General features: G+C 41.9%; 1 protein-coding gene across 1 annotated transcript; it reads left to right on the forward strand.

Annotated features, from left to right (window-relative positions):
* The first annotated feature begins 263 nt into the window (after nt 1-263).
* On the forward strand, nt 264-5,363 carry Sap-r (Saposin-related). Its single transcript, XM_066737651.1, has 14 exons — nt 264-518; nt 1,180-1,285; nt 1,372-1,735; nt 1,816-2,121; nt 2,220-2,408; nt 2,492-2,608; nt 2,829-3,080; nt 3,164-3,298; nt 3,372-3,539; nt 3,624-3,855; nt 3,924-4,247; nt 4,338-4,477; nt 4,563-4,778; nt 4,862-5,363. The coding sequence occupies exons 1-14, from the start codon at nt 479-481 to the stop codon at nt 4,910-4,912; spliced, it is 2,640 nt and encodes an 879-aa protein (XP_066593748.1). The 5' UTR covers nt 264-478; the 3' UTR covers nt 4,913-5,363.
* Nucleotides 5,364-20,475: the final 15,112 nt, after the last annotated feature.

Below are 20,475 nucleotides of genomic sequence, written 5' to 3' on the forward strand. Positions count from 1 at the left end.
TTTAATCAATTCATTTTATTTGAATAGTACATTTATATTGAATAGGCCATTGGAATATTTTAAATTTCCCCCTACAGTAGTTGCACGTACTTGCCACTTGGTGGTGTATCTAGTCGACCCAGAGCGTCGCAGTAAAATCTCATCATCAGTGTTTGAAAGGTTTCTAGTTCCATTCCATTCGTTTCGTCCTCCTTCCGTCACCTCATCGTCACTCATCGGCCTCATTCGTATTTCGCTCGTGATCATTCGTAACCATTCGTGACGTTCGTAAGTTCGTAACCATCAGTACAGACAGACTAACAGACAAAGTCAGAGTACAAGCAGAGTAGTAAGGAAGGTCTACAGAGTTCAGTCTGCTGTATTTGCTTGTTTCTTTATTTCGGAGTTGTTTGTCTTTCTCTTTGTAGAAAGACATATATTTTTTGTTATACTTTTACACGAGTTTGCATCAATTATACATCGGAAGAACGTGCAAAAGATGAAGCAGATTTTGCTCGCGCTGAGCGCGATACTAGCTGGTAAGTAATAGCAATAAATAACAATAAATTTGATTTTTCTTTGTTTGGTGTGACGCATCAAACTTATTCAACTTGCACTCAAAAGTTAGCTATTATTCCATCGAAATTCATTTGAAACATTTAGTTGCAAAGTTTAACTTTATCTACGCTAATTATGTCTTTAAATAGCTAGTTTATATCTGATAGATTTTTTACACTAATATATATATGCATACTATATCTGCTTTCGAAATAATATTTACAAGTACTTATCGACTGTGTGCCTCGATGATTAATTTTAGCCACAATTTTTGTATCTTTTCTAGTTACTTCTAATGACATGATTCCTTTTTTGTCAAATAAATTCCTATTACTCACGTGAATTAAATTATGTTCTGTTAAATAGGATGACTCAGACTTCGCCGTTTCGCTTACAGAAGTATGTATACATAGAAGAAGAAAGTGATTAGCAATCGGACGACCTGAAGAAACATTTGATATTGAAATTCTTTATTGCCTGTGTTGTTTTGTCTTACTCAGATTTGATAAATATTATTTACATCATGTCTTGAGTTACGCGATTTAGCTTTAAATATCTGTAAAACTTGTCTTCATATTTCTCTTGTCTTTTAATAGTACTTAAATATCATCATATCAAGAATAATATTATTCATACTTCTAGTTGCTGCAGCTGGAGTGGTCATTAGTGCAGAATGGCAGGAAACACCTCATCTGTTAGGAACCAAAGCATGCACATGGGGCCCTTCTTATTGGTGCCAAAATTTGACGTAGGTTTAAGTATAGCATTCACTAAATCTTTTCTTTCCTTTCTTATAATGTACATTGTTTAATTATAAATTTATTAAACTTATAGAACATCAGCTGGGTGTGGTGCAACAAAGCACTGTATTAAGCATGATTGGGAGTACAAGCAAGTACCTGAAGATAATGACAGCGTTTGTGGTATCTGTAAAGATATGGTTAAACAGGCGCGTGATCAATTGGAAAGTAATCAGACCCAACAAGATTTGAAAGATGTCTTCGAAGGCAGCTGTATGCTAATTCACATTAAGCCAATTGTTAAAGAATGCATTTCTTTGGTAGATCAGTTTATTCCTGATTTGGTAGAAACTTTAGCATCTCAAATGAATCCATCTGTCGTTTGTTCTGTAGCTGGTCTTTGTAATTCACCTCGCATTGACCAATTATTGTTGGATTATGAGAAAACATCATTAAAGGTAATATTTGAAAATGTAATATAATAGTTTTTTTGAAATACTGTAAAGATGGTACTCATTAATAATATCTTTCGTTATAGGGAAATTCAGATAAAGTTGTGTCTCTGGTAAATGATGAAATGGAGCCAGATGAATGCTCCAAGTGTCATACAGTTGCTTCGTACATGGCACAAAAGCTACGCAATACACCCAAGGATAAATTACTTAATAACATGCTAAATGTTTGTGGTCGTATAAGCTCCTTCTCTGATGCTTGTGCTGCCATTGTTGTGAATTATTTTGACTCGTTTTATACGAATCTTCAGGATAACTTCAATGCGGAAAATGTTTGTCACCTGTCAGGCCAATGTGTAGCTAAATATCACAAACATGATGAGACAGATAAGGTGAATCTTTTTTTTTTTATACACACTATGCAAATCCTCCAAAGTAAAAATATTTTCTGAACTGCTATAATGGTGCAATCATTAATTTAATTTTTTAGACACTGAAAGTAGAAATTCGTCCAATGTCAAGTGTAGGACTTGTAGACATAGGAGATGATCTTCCATGTAAACTTTGCGAACAGCTAGTTAGCCATTTAAGAGACCTGTTGGTAGCAAATACCACTGAAATCGAATTTATGCATGTTCTTGAAGGTGTTTGCAAACAAACCAAATCTTTTGCATCTGAGGTACTGCCAGTAAAAGAATTAAGTAATTAATAATTCCTTCAAAGATTATTATATATGATATACTGATGCAAACATTTTTTCAGTGCAAAGCCATTGTCGATCAGTACTACCCCCAAATTTATGCATATTTGACTAAAGGCTTAAATGCTAATGCTATTTGTGAAATGACTGATATTTGTCCTGCACCTCAGAGGATATCTGTAAGCATCTTTATCCTAATGTACATGAATATTTAAGGACACCTTTTTTCATCTCACAATAAAATTTATCTACTTAGTAAAATTTATAAACAGGAAAATTATTGTTAATTGGAAATTTTATCAAAGCAGATAAATTTTCTAAGAATTTCATTAATAGGTGGGAAACGTACCCTTAATGTTTTATATAACATTTTTTAAATAACTACTAATTTTTATTTAGCAAAGTGGACCAATTTGGCCTCTGCTTCCTGAAAAGACTGCACAGCTGGGTATTCGCATTTTAAATGAGGAAAAGTCAGAAAAATCTCATAAAAATTTGGAAGCCGAAGAGATGCAATTACCAATTGAGAGGATGAGCCCTCCATTAATTCTAATGGCTCCTGAAATGGATGTCAAGGGGAAGGAGACCTGTGCATTCTGCGAATATTTGTTGCACTATATTCAACAAGCTATTAGTAGCCCGGCGACCGAAGTTAATATTACTTTTTTGTTTTAATATCGTCGAGTATTACTGTTATTTTCCATATATTAAGATGTTATGATATATTATTTTAGCAAGAGGTAAAGACGGTTCTTGGAAAAGTGTGCAAGAAGCTGCCAGACAGTGTTGAAGGAACTTGTGAAAACTTTGTTGATACTTATGGAGATGCAATTGTTGCTATATTAGTTCAAGAAATAGATCCCTCACAGGTGAGATTTTTAGTGTGACAATTGTCTCTGTTTATTTCATGCAAGGCTAAGAAATCAATTATTTATTGTATAGGTATGTCCTATGATGCATGTTTGTCCTTCCCAAGAATTTATAGATATGTGGGAACATCTTCCAAAAGAGATGATGCTTCGCGTGGAACTAAAAGACAAGCCAAGCTGTCCTTTGTGTCTTCTAGCTGTAACACAAATTTACAATATTATTAAAAACGACAAGTCTGAGGTAATTTAATATATTTGCTTTCTAGAAATATTTAAATTTTAAAAGAATTTATTTTCTTTTTATAATTTAAATCTTTGCATTTAGGCTAATATCGAGAGGGCTCTGGATAAATTATGTAATCATTTACCACATAACTTAGCAGGAGAATGTACAGATTTGGTAAAAGGCTACAGTAAAGAACTGGTGGAAATGCTGCTAGCAGATCTCTCTCCTCAGGAAGTTTGTAGCTACCTTAAATTGTGCGATGCATCCAAAAATGTCGGCCCACCATCTACACCAATTAACTTTTATCCAATTGACAAAGATGGAGAAATAAGTAAATAGATTGTTATTAGTTAAGCTGTTGTTCCTTTGGTTGTAAATTTATACAAATAATTCTTTTAGTGACAAATGAAATTCCCAACTTTCCACTACATCCAATAATTGAAAAGAAACCGGTGAATGCTATCGAAGGTGGAAATTGTATGATATGTGAAATTGCCATGCACTACATTGAAAAAGTATTAAAAACGCCAGCTTCCAAAAGTGAAATCGAGAACTTGGTGCACGGTATCTGCAATCACCTTCCAAGAAAGTATAGTGCAGAATGCAATGCATTTGTTACTGAATACGCCGATATTGTAATTGATCTACTTGCTAAAGACGTTACAGCTAAAGAATTATGCTCTATGATTAACCTTTGCAAAGTATCAATGAAACATTTGGAAGGTATAACTTGCAATGATCTGTAATGATTTAGGTGTATAAATATTTGTTTTTAACATAATTAAATGTCAGTGTTTTATCTTCTTTAAATAGAATCCGTGTCAGAATGCGCTCTCTGTCAAAGTATCATATCATCCACTGATACTCATTTAGGTAAATCGTATGACGAAGAGGATCTGAAAAATACAGTACAACGAGTTTGCAAATACTTGCCTGCCACTCAAGATAAAAAAGTAAATATTAATAGCTACCATTTACATTCAATATAATCATATTATAGATTTAAGTACTAGACTGTACATTTATTTATAATTTTAGTGTACTGCAATGATAAACGTCTATGGTCCAAGTATTCAAAACTTGTACCGAAGCCGTACAAATTCCGGTATGATGTGTAAGAAAATGAGTCTTTGTGGTGAAGTTGATTTCCTTATGATGTCCCAGCCTCGCTTTCGCCGTCAATTAGGTACGGAAAAATGTACTTGGGGTCCTTCGTATTGGTGCGCATCCGATTCAAATGCAAATGAATGTAATGTAAGTATCAATGATTGATGGTACAATATAATCTAGGTTTAAAATATTAAATAATACAAAGAATTACTTCATGTTTTTGATAGGCCTTGCAGCATTGTAGAGAAAATGTATGGCATGCTCAAAGAAAACCTTGAAATGCGTAAGCGCCTTCAGTACTCGAGCGGTAGATGGAAAAACTTGTTCCACAGACAATGGGGATTTTTAATTCTAATAATATATTAAATAATCGAATTTATCATACTATAAAAAATGTTCAGAATTTGTGCTTAACTTTGATTAAATCAGCAATGTAAAATGACAAGATCAGTGTAGATATAGCAAAATGTGTTATTATTTTTTGATTACCAAAAATGACACTAGACGGTATATATTTTCTACTTAGTTATTAAGGCTATGTTAGGATGTAATCTACTCGTAAATTCTGGAAAATTTTCTAATTTGTCGCATGTATAAAATCGTTATTGATGAAAGCAGGAAATTAAAAGTTTTGTACGTCTAAGCTCTCATTTGTTATAAATGTGATTAAGAAATTTAGGATTAAGTTTCCTGTGATAATGATTAAATAAAGAAATTGATTAAGACAGACGTATCCAAACCTCATTCGATTTGTGCAGCGCTCTAATTACGTAATTAAATCCAACTCTTGTAAAATGCTGCCTTTGAAAGAGTGATCTCTATGCGTTGCCTTTACATTTTACCTTCATGTATTAGTGACGTAGTATGCACATGGGTTTATAGGTGGCAGCTGAAGGTTTAAATCAAGTCGAGGCTTGTTGGAAGAGCGCGCCTTTCACCAAGTTGAAATACAAATATTTATCTATAACACACGATAAGCTCAAAACATACAATGCTTAAATAATCGACAATGCGTAAACATATGACGGTAGAAATGATGAATAATTGTATAAAAGCGAATTATTCGATTACATTGGTACATTAAACAGTAGGCCGCATAATTGTTTTTGACTAATGGTGCGTGAATAATTGACCAAAATGAAATACTGTTATTGAGGATTGATAGAAAGTGCAAAGAGTATAAATGTAAGAAAAAAGAAGCACCTGACGCGCAGGAGTAGAACTCGATGTAGAAATCAGGATTGATGTGTACAGGATGCTTGCTTCAGCTCGGCCTAAAGTATGGATAAAGGATTGATAAATGCTGAACGTTCTTCGCAGAGAAATTTGAGAATGTCTGTACATGGTATAGTAACTGGAGATTGGAGATCGGTGAAATTAATTGAAGGCTGAGTGGCGTGCGATAGAAACGGGTGGCTGAGTCTCGGACGATTCTGGAGGCACGTAGACGCCAGAGAGAAATAGAGCCGGCTGAGTTATGTTTGAAAATACGAGAAAATCAGCCTGAGCGAGGCAAGCCAGAACGTGACACCGTATACGAAACTGAAGACGAGTTGGTCACAGCGCCTGCACTCGCGCAAAATTGGCACAAAATACTGCTCCCTCCTTAATTTTTCTCAAACCGACCGATCGAGCGCTCTTTCATTGTAAAACGTTAAAATTATTCCAAAGCGGAAACCTGATCTAATTGCGTTAATTAAAGGAATAATTACGAGGGGCGATGCCGAGAGAGAACGTAAAAAAAAAGAGAAGGAGTCGAAAGAGAGCATGCAGTTTAATCTAGGGGTTTTCATTTTTCAAATGTTATTTGTACTTGTATACGCGCTGTACAAATAAATGCTATCAAACGTAACGTATATGCACGCACGTCATTGATAATCCTTTATTTGACAAACGGTCTGGAGTAAAGCGGCCATTGGACAAACGTCGATAACCAATTGACGAAGGAATCGACGAGGATGGCCGATGGGCGAGGCGGAGAGAAGCAACGCAGAGATCTCTGCAGAACTTTCATCGTTGGAACTGCATTTCCTATAATCTGCGAGCAATCATTCGATAATTGAGTAGCCCCCCACTTGGTCTTGCCTGTACCTACCAACTTCATCTCTTCTCCCCCTCTCTATTTCACACGTGGTTGTAGCAAAGCACGAAATGGCCATTCAAGCGCCATCGCATTTCAGTTTCCGTTCAATCCGCCTGTCCCCATGGCAAATCGTCCCAGTCTCTCTCTCTCTCTCTCTCTCTCTCTCTCTCTTTCACTCGTCATTTCTTCCATTTCTCCCTTCTTTCTTATTTTAGCACACTCCATAGCTGAATATTTTTTGTCTACCGCCTACCTACTCCCCTCCCCTCCCGAACTATGTACAATATGTCTCGCAGCTTCATTTAACTCGACTCATTTAGCTTTACTCGCGGTGCGATTTTCAAGCTTCCAGCAGCGAATGAAATCTACTTGAACGTAAAATGGTTCCTAGCGAGAGGAATATCTGGAATTTTTCAAGCCGCGGGGGTAATCGTGTTTTCTAAAAGTGTATTAAGCGTTGGATATTGGATGTGGGTGGGGTGGATAGTGCAGTGGCTGCTGATAGGAAGGCTAAAAGTTTTCGAGGTCACATAATGGGTCGAGTCTGAAGCACTTTCTTCCAGTTTTGATGCCAACTGAAAGGGAACCGAATGTCTTGGACCGTGCCAGGGTTTAAGCGCGGTTTTCCTCCGAAGGTTGGGTCGGGGGTGCAGCACTGCACGATACCGAGAAGAAACAAGTACGCTTATGCATACACCCAATAGCTCGCGCTTGTGAAATTCGCTGCTGTGAAATGGCCCCGCTCGCGGACACCGAGAGTTTATTCCACTAACACAGTTTCGTAGTTTGGATGGCTGGCGAACGATCCCCTCTCATTCTCGCTTAAAACTCCCAACTATCCCATAAGATGCACCGCCACTTTATTCGCGCGCACAGGCAAAACTACCAAAAGCCACTTTGGAGCGTTAAAAGACCTTTCGTTTATACTCGTATATATACTATATATATATATATATATATACATATACATATAGGGGGATTGATCGAGACAACGCACGCACGACTCCCATACATTGTCAACTCTCATATACATATAGAACGTATGTATAATCGAAAGGATCGAACCTCGGTTTAATTCGCGCGTATACCTTATTCCAAGAAGAGTACAGTAATATATTCCGTGAAAAGAGCGGAGAACTTGAAAAAGTTTCTCGACGCCATATTCGCGAGACCTTGCACTTGATATTCTAATAAGTCGTGCTCCGAGGCGCAACTATGATACTGCGGAAGACAAGAGGGGGTGGAAAGACGAGGAAAAAGGAAGCAGAAAAGAAAGCGCGGAAGTTTGAAAGAGAAAGACGGAAAGTTGGAAGAGGACCCTTTAAGAGTATAATTCGGGTCAAGGGCTGTACCATTGGTGTTTTAAGCGTAGCAATTGAGAGGGGGAGGCACGTATCGCAGGTACCGGGAGAGGCAAGAGAAAAATAAGAAAAGAAGTTTGGATAGTATAAGAGAGGATGGAGAAACATTGAAGCGCGCGTTGCAGGAAGTTAAGTTGAAAATCGAGGGCGCCTTTAAAGTAGTTAGGAGGTAAGGTTGGGTAGGTAGTAGCAAGGGAGGTGGTGGGTTTTCTGGTGGGTTGAAGTCCGAAAGGAGTGATGATTTGAGGGTAGAGGGCGGTACGAGGGAGGGGAGAGAGAGAGAGGGTGGTAGTGGGTGCCAGTAGTTGAGAATCGAGTTGGATAGAGGTAGTTGAGAGAGCGAGTGAGATAAGGCTCGAAAACGGAAGTGCGGCAAGACGTTGGTGCGAGCAGTGTGTGTACGAGGGTAGGAGTGTGCGTGTGTGTGTGTAGGGTTGCGGGTGGCCCGAATGGCTACGAGCAGCATTGGGATGAAGAGCGAGAGGGGTGGAAAGTAGAGAGGAGAGATAGAAGAGGAGAGGGAAAAGGCTGAGACGAGGGAGGATGAGAAGGCAACCGCCTCTGCCTCTGCCGCTGCCTCTGCCGCTGCCTCTGCCTCTGCCTCTGCCTCTGCCTCTACCGCCTCACCTCGCCTCTTTGCTACGCCACGCCTCGCCTCACAATGCACCGGATTAGCGATTGTATTGATCCGCCCTCGCGCTAGTCCCTAGACCCCCTCGTCTTCCTCGTCCTCGTCCTCGTCCTCGTCCTCAACGTCCTGCGAGAAGGAGCCACAATTTGGTCCGCACTGCATTCGACCCACTCGCCCCCTCCGTTAACCACCCCCGCGCTACTTCCTGCCTCTGCGCTTTCCTCTCTCTCTCTCTCTCCCTCCCTCCTTCTCTCACCCTCCCCCTCCCCACCCTTCTTTATCCTCGATCCACACTACTATTTCTACCATCCCAGCATAGTCCACCGGCGGTCCATTCCAAGGCCGGATGGAAAACTCCAAGAGTGAAACGAATAAGAGAGATATAAAGATGGAACGAGAGAGGGAGAGGAAGGAAAAGGAGAAAAAGCTTTGCTGCAGCAAGAAATCCGAAATTCTGCCGGAAATTCCTTTTTCATAGCACGTAGCGTCGGGTGCGGGGACTGCGGGGATTGCGGAGATGCGGGGGGTGGCAGCGTCGTCCTCCTCAGCGTCACCTTACAACCTCTCCCCTACACCCCCGACGCTTCTTCTCACCAGCCAACTATCCAGAGTGTCTCTCTTTTCCACCTCTGCTTTTACCACTTCTCTATCCTTTCTAGGCGAATTCTCTTCTCTGCCTGTGCCTGCTTGCCTGCCTGCCTGCCTGCCTGCATGCTTACGACACCAACGACGACGTGCATTGGAACGAGGTCGCACCCTCCAACGTCCCTCTTCCACTCTCCTCTCAAACAAATCTTTATCTTCGTCCTCGCGCTATTCCCCTTCGGCTGCCCTCCAGCTCGCGCTCGTTCGACCGATTTCCAGCCGAAAAACTTTAATCTGTCCCGCTGCCACCCAAATTGCCTGCAAGTTTTTCCAACGCTTTGGGCCAGACTGTTCGAAGCTGAAATTGAAAAAAATAAATCGGCCAGCGAGCGCGCAGAGGCCAAACGACCGTAGATCGTTTTTTAAGAGGAGGGTAGCGAGCATTTTTCATCGCGCCGTTTATGCATTTGCGTTATTCCTTTATGACGTGCAACGGGTGAATGGAGATCGTGGCAGGAATCATTACCCTGTTGCGTGCCACTTTATAGGCTCTTTCGCTCCCCACCCTTCGGCCCTTATACCTCATTCGATATCAACCGCCATATTTTTCCTCTACCTACCCTCTAACGAACCCCGCGAAATTATTTACTCTCCTCTCTCTGGGATTCTAATAATTCTCACCGAAAATTCATTCATGGCTGTGTGTCTATGTGTGTGTGTGTGTGTGTGTGTGTGTATACAGTTGATTCTTCCTGGCATGCATGACTTTAACGCCGCTGTATCGTGCACGTCGATGAAACGAGTGATCGGTATAATGAGTTTGATGAAAAGCTAAAGAGAAAAAAAGAGAAAAAATGAGAGAAAAAAGAAGAGATGAGAAAAAAACAGCTCAACTTTATGGCCCAGTACTCCAGCTGAATTGAGATTAAAGCGATCCCTGCTACGTACCCAGCTGGTATTAAAGCGTGAACCAAAAGTGAATTAAACCCGTTTTGAATAACAGTCGACAGTCGCTTCCGGCTCGTTGTATCCGCCGAAAGTTGAAGCTGGTTCAAGGTCGCATATATATTCGAGAATAACGCTCGGAGCTCGTACCCAAGTACAATTTAAAGAAACTTCTTTCCAACCCGTAGAATTTTTCAACTTTGTACTTTCCAGTGCTGTTGGTGCGTCTCGGGGCCAGAAAGTTGCCATTTTTTCACTCGAACGGAGAAAACTTGGTCACGGACCAGCAGCGGCAAATCGCCCCACGAGAAACCATCGAACGTCCACTGAAATTTTGTCAAGATAAAATTTAGAGGAAAGGCGAATTTTTCGTTTATGTACTTGGAAGCTGAAAGGACTCGACGCGGGGTGCGGGACGCCGCGCCGCGACGGCCGAGCTGCGGCGGCGGTGGTGAGAAATAAGCCGAGTATCATAAAGCGCGAGAGAGCGGAGAGATGGATGGTGTTAGATTGCTGGGACCGGTTGGCGGTCATTTTGCGGGGGAGGCGAGGGGATCGCGTTGGGGGCTGGTGTCCTCGATGGGGGATGGGGAGTGCAGAGGGATTTGGGGGCGGGTTGCGCCGTGCGCTGCATGGGGCGGTTGCATGGAAGAAGGGCTCGTTTTGCAGGGCAGAGGATGGCTGGCCCTTTCGAGAAGAGAAGGGCAAAAAGGGGGTGGGGGGCATCGGTGAGAGGAGGGTGTGTAACGTGACTATAGGTCCTGGCGAAGGTGGAGCAGGGCTGGTAAGAACTCGGGGGGGCTGGTGCTGTCCCGAGAGCTTGCCATCCTTCCTTCGGACGCCATGTCTCCGTGTCTCGTTTAGTCAATGTCGAAAACCGACTTACCAGACCTCCCCATCCTGCCTCTCCACCTCCCGTCTCTACGTTTCATCCCCTTTCTCTTCCTCTATACCGCCATCTCCACCATCGTCACTGCCGCGGCGAGCTCACGCGCGTCCTATATATATATATATATATACATATATACGTATACGACGCGCCACCACTTTGCCATCAAAACTTTTTGGTCCAATAAGTTGCGCGTTCCTGCTGATAAGTTGGCCCCGTTTATCATCTTACCTCCACTCCTCCGCTCCCCCCTCTCACTCTCTCTCTCTCTCTCTCTCTCTCTCTCTCGAAAACTAGCAACATTATAACTGGCCTCTACACATCACACTTTCGTCAAATTTCTATTGCTCTATTACAATTGCTATGGCTTTATACACGAAGAGTCTTACAGATCCTTCGTAGAATCGAAGCGAACTACATATATAGAAAATTTTGCTTTCCGCGCATTTATAGGTAAAAAGTATCAGACGGAATTCCGGTCATTTCTTCGACCACAACGCCGGAGTGAAGCAGATTTTATTAAATCGGTCCCAATTTTACTTGGCGGTAAATTCTGACGAAAATCTCGTTGTGTATTTGGTATGAAAGAAAAATAAAATTTGAGTAAGAGGAAGAGAGATAGAGGTGGGGGAAATTGATGAAAATGGAGAGGCCGAACAGACTCAGGTTTTGTTGTTAATGGAGCGTAGCAGCGAGACGCTCTTATCAATTTATAGTTTGCCACGTCTCGCGAGTCTCGTGACCCATTAATGGTCTTAAGACGAGAAGCGGCAGCGTCCCCCGCCATTTCGCCACCGGTTTACTACCGTCTGGATCTAGTTTACGGTCGCAAAACTAAACTCTCTATTAATTCCATGAAAACACACCTAAAATTCCTCATAAACCTGGCCGCGCGTCTCGCCTCTTCCGTCTGACCTGCCTCTGGCTCTGAGCGGTCTGCTCTCGTCGCGACGGTCGCGCGACTCGTCTGCAGGTAAATGCTGAATCTTAGTTGGCCGAGTTATCGCTGCCATTTGACCAAATGACGAGCCGGCGCGTCGTAATAGGAGGAAGGAGGGCCAAAGGCGCAGTAAAAATCTCAATACCAAATCGGACCACGCAGAGATTTATCGATAGCATTCGCCAACCGTTTCGAATAATGGGGTGCTAAAGATATATATATGTATATGTTTGCGCAATGAGAAACAGCATCGATACATGTACATGTTTATTGCAGCGTATACTGTAGCCCTAAGATAATTCTTAAACATCGGAGAAATTATGCATTTGAGGGAAAAACTAATTAATTGCCTATATACGTATTTTCAGTACTTTTAAAAATCTATCGGGTGGCCATATTAGTTTTATCTTGCAAAGGGAGCTAGTATATACCGTGAATGACTTACGAAAGTAACTTTGAGTTTTTAAACGGAAATCTATATTTCCCTCTATACATTTATTCTTGCAGTTTTATTTCAAGAGCTATCCAAAACACAATGTAATTTTATCATTTCATCAAGTCGTTCACTAGATATTTTGAGTTTAAATTATCAATAGATGAGTAATAACTATGCGCGTGTATGCGTAGCGGTCGTGCTCTGTACTACTTCATCTATATACCGACATATATATGCAATTTCAAATGGAAATATTCTAGCGAACGACTGGATGAAATGAAAAAGTGAAAAGAGGGGTGGAAAGCTCTTGAGATAAGTTACACGAATACGCAATAAAAAAATATAGATTTATATTTATAAAGAAAAATCAAGGCGATCTTCTTAAGATCTTCGCTGCGCCTCCCAAGGTTAAACCATGCAATACATCAATCCTTCAGATTTCTAAGAGTGCACCAAGAGAAATGCGTATATGAATTAGTTTTTCTCCTCAAATGCCTGTGTATTTTCAGTAAATTGACGGTCTGAAAAATTTCTGGCGGGCGAACAAGTTCTCTGCCGTTGCATTATTTTGTCTTTGTGTGTGTGTGTGTGTGTGTATAAAAATTTTGCGAGATCCGTCTGTCGATTCGGAGGGATTTCGCAGGACGATGATGACGAGTATGGGTATAGAGATAGGGATGAGCGGAAGAGCAGGAAGATTGAAGAGGGGTGGGATGAGGGGTGGTAGGGGGGCTGATAATTCTGTGAGTTTGGCCTCGAACAATTTCGTTGAAACGAATTCGTGACCACGTAGTATATCGGCGCGCTATAGTTAGAGGGTGGTTGGAGAAGGAGAGAATAGTGGAGAATGGAATGGGAGAGGTTGATACGATCGTTGGTGCCGATGGAATTACGTTCTTTGGCACACCTAGTACAACGATTCGTACACAAGCAGGGTTCGTGTAAGCTGGGTCGCGCAGCGTGCTTCGTATAACACATTTGATTCGCTGGAGGAGTATGCTTGGCGAGAATCGGGACTGGTGCTGCGGAAAGCTAAATATATATATATATAGTATAAAGTAGCGAGGACGATGGTGATAGCGTGCGTGCGTGTCGAGCGGACGATGAGAAAAGAGCTGGTGCATTGGAGTTATCAAATTGGGAGGCGCGGGTGGTTGGGCGGGCGGGGGGTTGCCGGCCACGAATGGCGTTCTATGGCGTTGCGTGGCTGTGGCATGCTCTGACCAAAATGCAGCAGGAGAGTCTAACGATAAAACTATTCTATATATATATATATATATATACATATACGAACGGAATAACGAATGAAATACATCGATCTGCCGAGAGTCGAGAAAATGCCCGGTAATCCCTTCGTTAAGTCCATTTCCTGTTTACCGAAACTTTCTATACTCCCCGTGCCACGCATTATTCTTTAGAAATGGAGAAATGGATGTAGCGTATGAACATTAACCCTGTTTAGATACACTCTCGTCGCAGAAGAATTTCGATAGGTGCGTTACAATGGGGAATCGGGATTAAAAGTTGATTGGGAAGGTTTGGCAAATTTTTTTCATAGAGCTGCGCGTATAGATCGGTCTATATAGTGGATGGATGGATGGACAGATAGACGGATGGATGAACGGAAAAAGGAGAGTGCAGGAGAGGAGCAGGGTGGAGGTTTACGACTTTGGTGTGTGCTAGTCTGGTCGAGGGGCGGAAGGTCGTATAAGCGGCAGGGCGAGACGTTCCGGGGGTGGCGGAGTGCAAGGGAGTTCGGTGGGTAGTGTGCCGGAAGGGGCTGGATAGCCGGGGGCGGCTAGACTTCCGAAACAGTAAAACTACGTGGATGTGTGCGTCCCTGTGTGTAACCACCTCCTCCTCCTCCTCCTCTTCGTCCTCCACCCCCTGCCCCTGCCCCTCGCCCCCGGCCGCGCTCAACCATCCCAACCCGATCCGCCCGACTCGACCCATCCTGCCAACTCTCAACCCACCCTCTCTCACCCGTTTTCCCCGTGCGCGCACACACACACACACACACTCCTCCTGCCACCGCGCGTCCCCTACACGTCGTCGTAGCCTATAAACCCCGGTCGTCCGCGCTGGCTCGTTCGCTCGAGCGATGTATCCAGACGTAAGCGAAGATCGTAATTTCGCTAGTGTCTGCGTGCTCTCCTCTCCCACCTCTCGCTCTCCTTCCCCTTATTTGTGTGTACGTGTACGAAAGAGAGGGTAGACGCCATGCTCTTGCGGCCAAATCCTTACCTGTGTGTGTACGTGCGTTCAGCACGCGTTCCCACAGACGCCTTCGTCCCTACACATACAGCTTTATCTTCGCTCGTACATACCATTCTGTATATACAAGTATTTATATATATATATATATATATATATATAGCCACACGTTCGCTTCGCTCTCTGCGTGGCCTGTTCACTCGTTCGTTCACGAATTCTGCTTATACCTACGATACTATAACCTGTCAGAGTGTACAGGCGTACAGCTACCCTCACACAAGTCGAAGAAGTAGCTGCTGACTCTGGTACGGCTTGGGACAGGAGGGGTTAAAACGAACCTCCGTCGACGTCAGAGAATGGAAGCGACGTATGACCGGCAGAGGGCGATTCGAGTTTCCTGACGCTGACGCGGAACTTGCAGGACTCGGATCGCTTCTCCCCAATTCCTCCAGCAGCGTCATCTTTTTGCCCCTGTCGTTGCTTTCGCTCTGGCTTACGTAAGACTGCTTTAGAATTGCACCTAAGCAACTTTATTAGGATTCCTCGCAAGCTTCGTGCCGTCCACCTTTCGCTTCCGCTACGCCAAATTTATTAAATTTCTTTTACCACGCCAAATGTCATTCCACGAATGCCTTCGCTCGGACACGAATACTAACTAAGGGACCAAAGAAAACTACCCCCCCCCCCCCCCTCCCCATCACCTTTCCCAACACACCAACCTTTACCACTCTCCTCCTATGGTGCAGCGCACGTGGAGACAAGCGCGACTGGAAAGAGATAAGGAGATTTTTTGTTGCAACTATGCATACGCGATTAGCATGGGTATGAGAATTTAAGCTAAGGTCAACGAACAAAATGATTTTGGCGAACAATATATATGACCGGTATAGAAGAGTGGCTATTGGGCTTGCCCAATGCAATTTTGTCATATATATACAGTGCGCGACACTCGTGTTTGCCGTGGAGAAATAGTAGGGAGGTGGGGAGGGAGAGTCGAGGAAGAGAGCTGTCGCGTAGCGTCGCGTCGCGATATTTCGCATATCAATAGCGGATGGCAAGCGGGCGGCGCGGCAACCTGGTTCATTTGAAATTCAAAACCTTAAATACAAGCCTCCCTGCAGGTATAAGATAAAATGGGCGCGATATGGCGTTTTAATAAAGGCCGCCTGTCTGGCTAACTGGATGCGGCCACTATTGGCTAGGGATGTAATCGCAGTCCGGCCGCACCGTTCGCTACCGATCGACGCTAAAAAATTATTATTCGCCTTATTTCCGAGACCACTTTGCCTTTCCTCCACCCCCCCCCCCCCCCCGCACATTTTAGACACTGACCCTCCGCTCTCCCAAACCTGCACGTCTGCATTTTTTTATCACGTTTATTCTATAAATACGTAATAGCCACGATCGCTATAAGGATACGAAAGACAGGTATACACATACATATATATATATATATAAGTACACAGTATAAGAGAGCGAGTGATCCAATGGTTAGCGGATCTCTACTAGTATTCTATATATATATATATATATAGATATAGATAGAAGGCGAATCGATGAAGGCTTCTCCGTTGGCAGTGGAGCCCGTTCGAGGTTCGGCGGCGGCGTCGGCGTCGCGAGACTTTACGAGGCGTATCTTTACGCGCGCGTTTCACGTTTAGGCGCGCTGCTCGCGTATTTGTGTGCACCCCCGGCCCCGGCGGCGTTGTCTGGGACTGGTGGACGCGCGCGGGGTCGAGTCGAGGTATTCTACGTGGCGGCCGTGGCGCGGCATTAACGACGCTAGGGCAGTAAAGTGCGCTGCATTGTGTGAGTCGACGGTTTATCCGTCTGTGTGCGCGCTTCTGGGGCGCCGCGCCATACCGCACCGCACCACCGCACCGAGTCCTCGCGTCTAGACGGTGGAGAGACTGCGTCGTTCGAGCTGGGCCCGCGTGCGCTAAGCACGTGCGAACCGCCGATAAAACCTCTACTTCCCCCTCCCCCCCCCCGTCCCTGGATTCCTCTCCGACCTTTTATTCCACTATCGAAAGTTAATGGTAAGAATGAGACGCCTCGCTCGCGAGGCCCCCGCGGCACATCTTCGCGAGCGACCGGACTCTCTCGGATTTTCATAAATTCGCGAGGATGAGGAAATTGCGCGGCTTGAGAAAAAAGTCGACGAGTGGAGAGCTCGCTTAATCAATGTAGGCTGCTTGATCGATAAAGCATTCTCGAGCATCGTTCTGACGTTTTTGCATATTTGCCACGATGCGACCTGCGGAGGCTAATGGAACTTGATAACGGGACGCTCCTCTGCTGTTCTGCCGCTTCTCTGTCTAGTTAGACGCGTCAGCGCGCCATCGCCAATCGTTTCTATCGCAGCCGTGCTAATATTCGACCCGCGCCTCACGTGTTTATATCGCTAAACGCGTCTCCCATCTCGATTTCTCTCTCTCTCTCTCTCTCTCTCTCTCTCTCTCTCTCTCTCGCTTTAAAGTTTCCAGCTCCCCCGTCCTTCTACTCATACTTAAACCACATTGAAAACTTTCCAATTAAAACACTACCTCCCATTAATAATCCATGCTACTTACCATATTAGCAACTAATGCGATATTATTAATTCACGTTAACTCGATAAGCCTGTTCATCTTCCTACCTATTTTTATTCTCGACAGTTTCAGCTTTAATTGAACTTTTCGATCGTTTCTATTCCAATCCTGAGGTATATACGCACCTAATTCTGCAGACGTGAAAAGTGGATCCGAAGGATCTACTTGAAACGAGGCGTAATTCCAATTCCCGCGCTAAGAATTCTTCTTTTTCTCTTTGATGCTTCGAACGACTGTGCTTCAATTTTTTAGTCATTTCGGTAATTTCGCGATGGGCGATCTCACGTTTAATAGGGTAGCGGGAGAAATTCTTTGGGGGAATATTAATACACATCTCGCGGTATTTTTTCTTACTTGGTAAATTTACGTTTTCATATATAGGATTTACCGATCGTTTTACCATATAAAGTTAAAAGGTCGATGAAACTATTGTATATGCTCATTCAAAATAAGTGTGGACAGTTTTCACTTTTATCCTTTAGTAAAATATGATTATCAAATATAAGGTTATAGAATAGTAAGTTTGGACCACATAAGCAATTAACGCAATATAGATGAATAAGAATGATTTAATTAAGAAAAACGTAAGGTTCGTTAAACATTTTATTTAAAGCTAGAAAATTAATAAATTTATTTACTCTGATACTAATAAATGAAAAAGCAAAATATTTATTAAAATATTTTAGATTCTGGTTCAGTTAGAGAAACCGGTCTTCTAATTCAAACTTCTGCAGCATCATAAAATGGACTATTAATTAAAGATATCAATGGAAGAAAGTGCAGCTCGCATTTTCAATATGTTTTCAGTTAATTGACATTGAAGTTCTCATATAGCATATGCAATATATACATTATGATGCGTTTGACATGAAAAAGCTTCCAAGGGGACACAAATATAGAAGACTTCTTCCAAGTAAGGGTTTAATCTATTGCGAGGCTCTTCAAATATGCATTAGATCTTTTTTTATAAAAAATTCTTAATTAACACCTTCTTCGATCGATGACTTTAATCGTAACCACAATTCATGTAACAATTTTTGTTTCTTTTAAGGGTCGCTATTGTGTGAAAGAGCATGTACTACATATCAGCGATGGATAATCTCTTTTTGTTTTCTTTGTGTACATAACAAACAAGCTTAAGCAAACTGAATTTCATTTTATTATTTTTCTTCCCTCTATTTGTCTAATAATTATTCTTTGTATAAAGAGAGTATATATAATAACAATAGTTTTCTGAGCTATTCCTTTATTTCAAGAGTTTGACGAATTAGACTTTGAATTTCTTACTGTTGGGTGCCATATGACATATGGTTCATACAATTTAAAGAACTACTATATAGGTAGTACAGCTTAAGCGGCTTGTTTGAAATATTAATTATAAATCATTTTTGTTAATAAATGTTTGTTTTACTGATTGACTCCAGCTTTTTAGAAGCCAAATTTTGGCGTGATTTAAAAAACGATGTTAATCTTTGTAAATGTTGTGACTAAGTTCGTAATATTTTGAATAAGTCGAGCTAGTATTTTGGTTTTTATAATTTCTTGTAAGAACTACATAGGAATTTTATCAGCTAAAGAATTTTGATTAATTTTTCGAAGAAAGTATTGAACATTCTTGGAAAAAATACTAAGAATACTTTGACTCGTAAAATTCCAACGTGGCCCTTAGAAACGAAGAAAGAGTGAAACAAACAAAACTTATTTATTCGACTTATTTAAAACGTAAACAAACTTCTTCACAGTCGCTTTCACTTAGTTATACACTACATACAATCATTATTTTAATAATTCGAAAAATTAATTTCTAAAAAGTTGAAATCAAATGGGAGAGCAAAAATTTTTTAAGAAAACATATTCACACTGATATTCCCTATGCGATCTTCAATTTTTGCCTGACATCATTGACACACTTTATATGTATACATATAATGAATTACATTTGTGCTATTGGGCTATTTTTAATAATATTGCAAGTTATCTAATGTATTTGGAGTAACATTGAGAAAAACATTTTCATCCAGCAAACATTATATATTCATTGCAATAATAAACAAAATTGATTGACATAAAGAATAATGAATAATATTTATTATTAGGATAAATTATTCATTGTATCAATAAATTGTGTTCATAATCGCAATAAAATGTTTACTGTTATATTAAAGATTTTTTAGTGCACACATATTATAATAGCAACCGTACATTGGACCCAGTTCGTACGTTACTTAAGGTAGGAGGGAGGGGAGAGCGGTTAATTATCTCTCGTCGGTGTTATCGTATGCGTGCGGAGAGTCGAAGAAAAGTATCGAAGCACATGCATATTATATTATAGTATAGAAGCTTCGAGAGAGTCACGACTGATATGTTTATCCGGCATGTTGCGTCGTTAGAGAGCAAACCGTATTAAACATATATATATAGCACATATCTTTTAACGACGATCTGGCTCGCGTAGGCACGATTACACGTCTACGCGTTGCATTACGTGCATCAAAGATTCCACCAGGGTGATAAGCCCCTTACGTGGAAAAAGATGGATAGAAAACGCCGCGAAAGCATCGCTACGCACCGTACGCATTTAGCGCTGCATAATTTATTGACCCTACCTCATCGCTACTCTATATGTACGCGTTCTCCCTATATATACGAACAATCGCGATAAAGATTCGATCGATTGCATTGCAGGAAATGGCGAATAATTCCCTCCCATTTCCATCCTTCTCTCATCTCTCTCTCTCTCTCTCTCTCTCTCTCTCTCTCTCTCTCGATGCCATATCTTTTATTTACTCGCGCGCCTCATTCTTCATCACACGACTTACCCTATAGCGAGAGAAAAATTGAACGATCCAAATTATTCCAGAACTGATCTCGGTTAATTTCATCCGTGTCACCGCGGCGAGCACGAAACTTTTTTAAAATTTCAAAACTCAATTTAGTTTGCTCCCGATCAGCAGGAGGATCCTCTGTGATTTTCAGATATTCCTCACGGTGCGGTCGATGTAGCAAAACAACTCCATGAAAACGTCAATTATAGCGCTCACGGATTCGTTGACGTTTGCGTGAAAAAATTATCATTCCAAGCCAGAGGGCGATTTTCACGGTTGGTATTTTCGGCTTTTCTCCGTCGTAGCCGTATAACTAACTAGGCTGAAAGTTTCAACGGGAA

This window comes from Prorops nasuta, unplaced genomic scaffold (assembly GCF_024137725.1).
Source record: "Prorops nasuta isolate Cenicafe-Biocafe unplaced genomic scaffold, Cenicafe_Pnas_1.2 PNAS00018, whole genome shotgun sequence".
Taxonomy (NCBI): domain Eukaryota; kingdom Metazoa; phylum Arthropoda; class Insecta; order Hymenoptera; family Bethylidae; genus Prorops; species Prorops nasuta.

Bases quoted from the DNA above. Each gene is read 5' to 3' on its own strand.
- Sap-r (XM_066737651.1), top strand. From the start codon at position 479: ATGAAGCAGATTTTGCTCGCGCTGAGCGCGATACTAGCTG. The intron at 3,299-3,371 runs GTGAGATTTTTA...TTTATTGTATAG, and splicing joins AAGAAATAGATCCCTCACAG to GTATGTCCTATGATGCATGT. The intron at 4,779-4,861 runs GTAAGTATCAAT...TGTTTTTGATAG, and splicing joins CAAATGCAAATGAATGTAAT to GCCTTGCAGCATTGTAGAGA.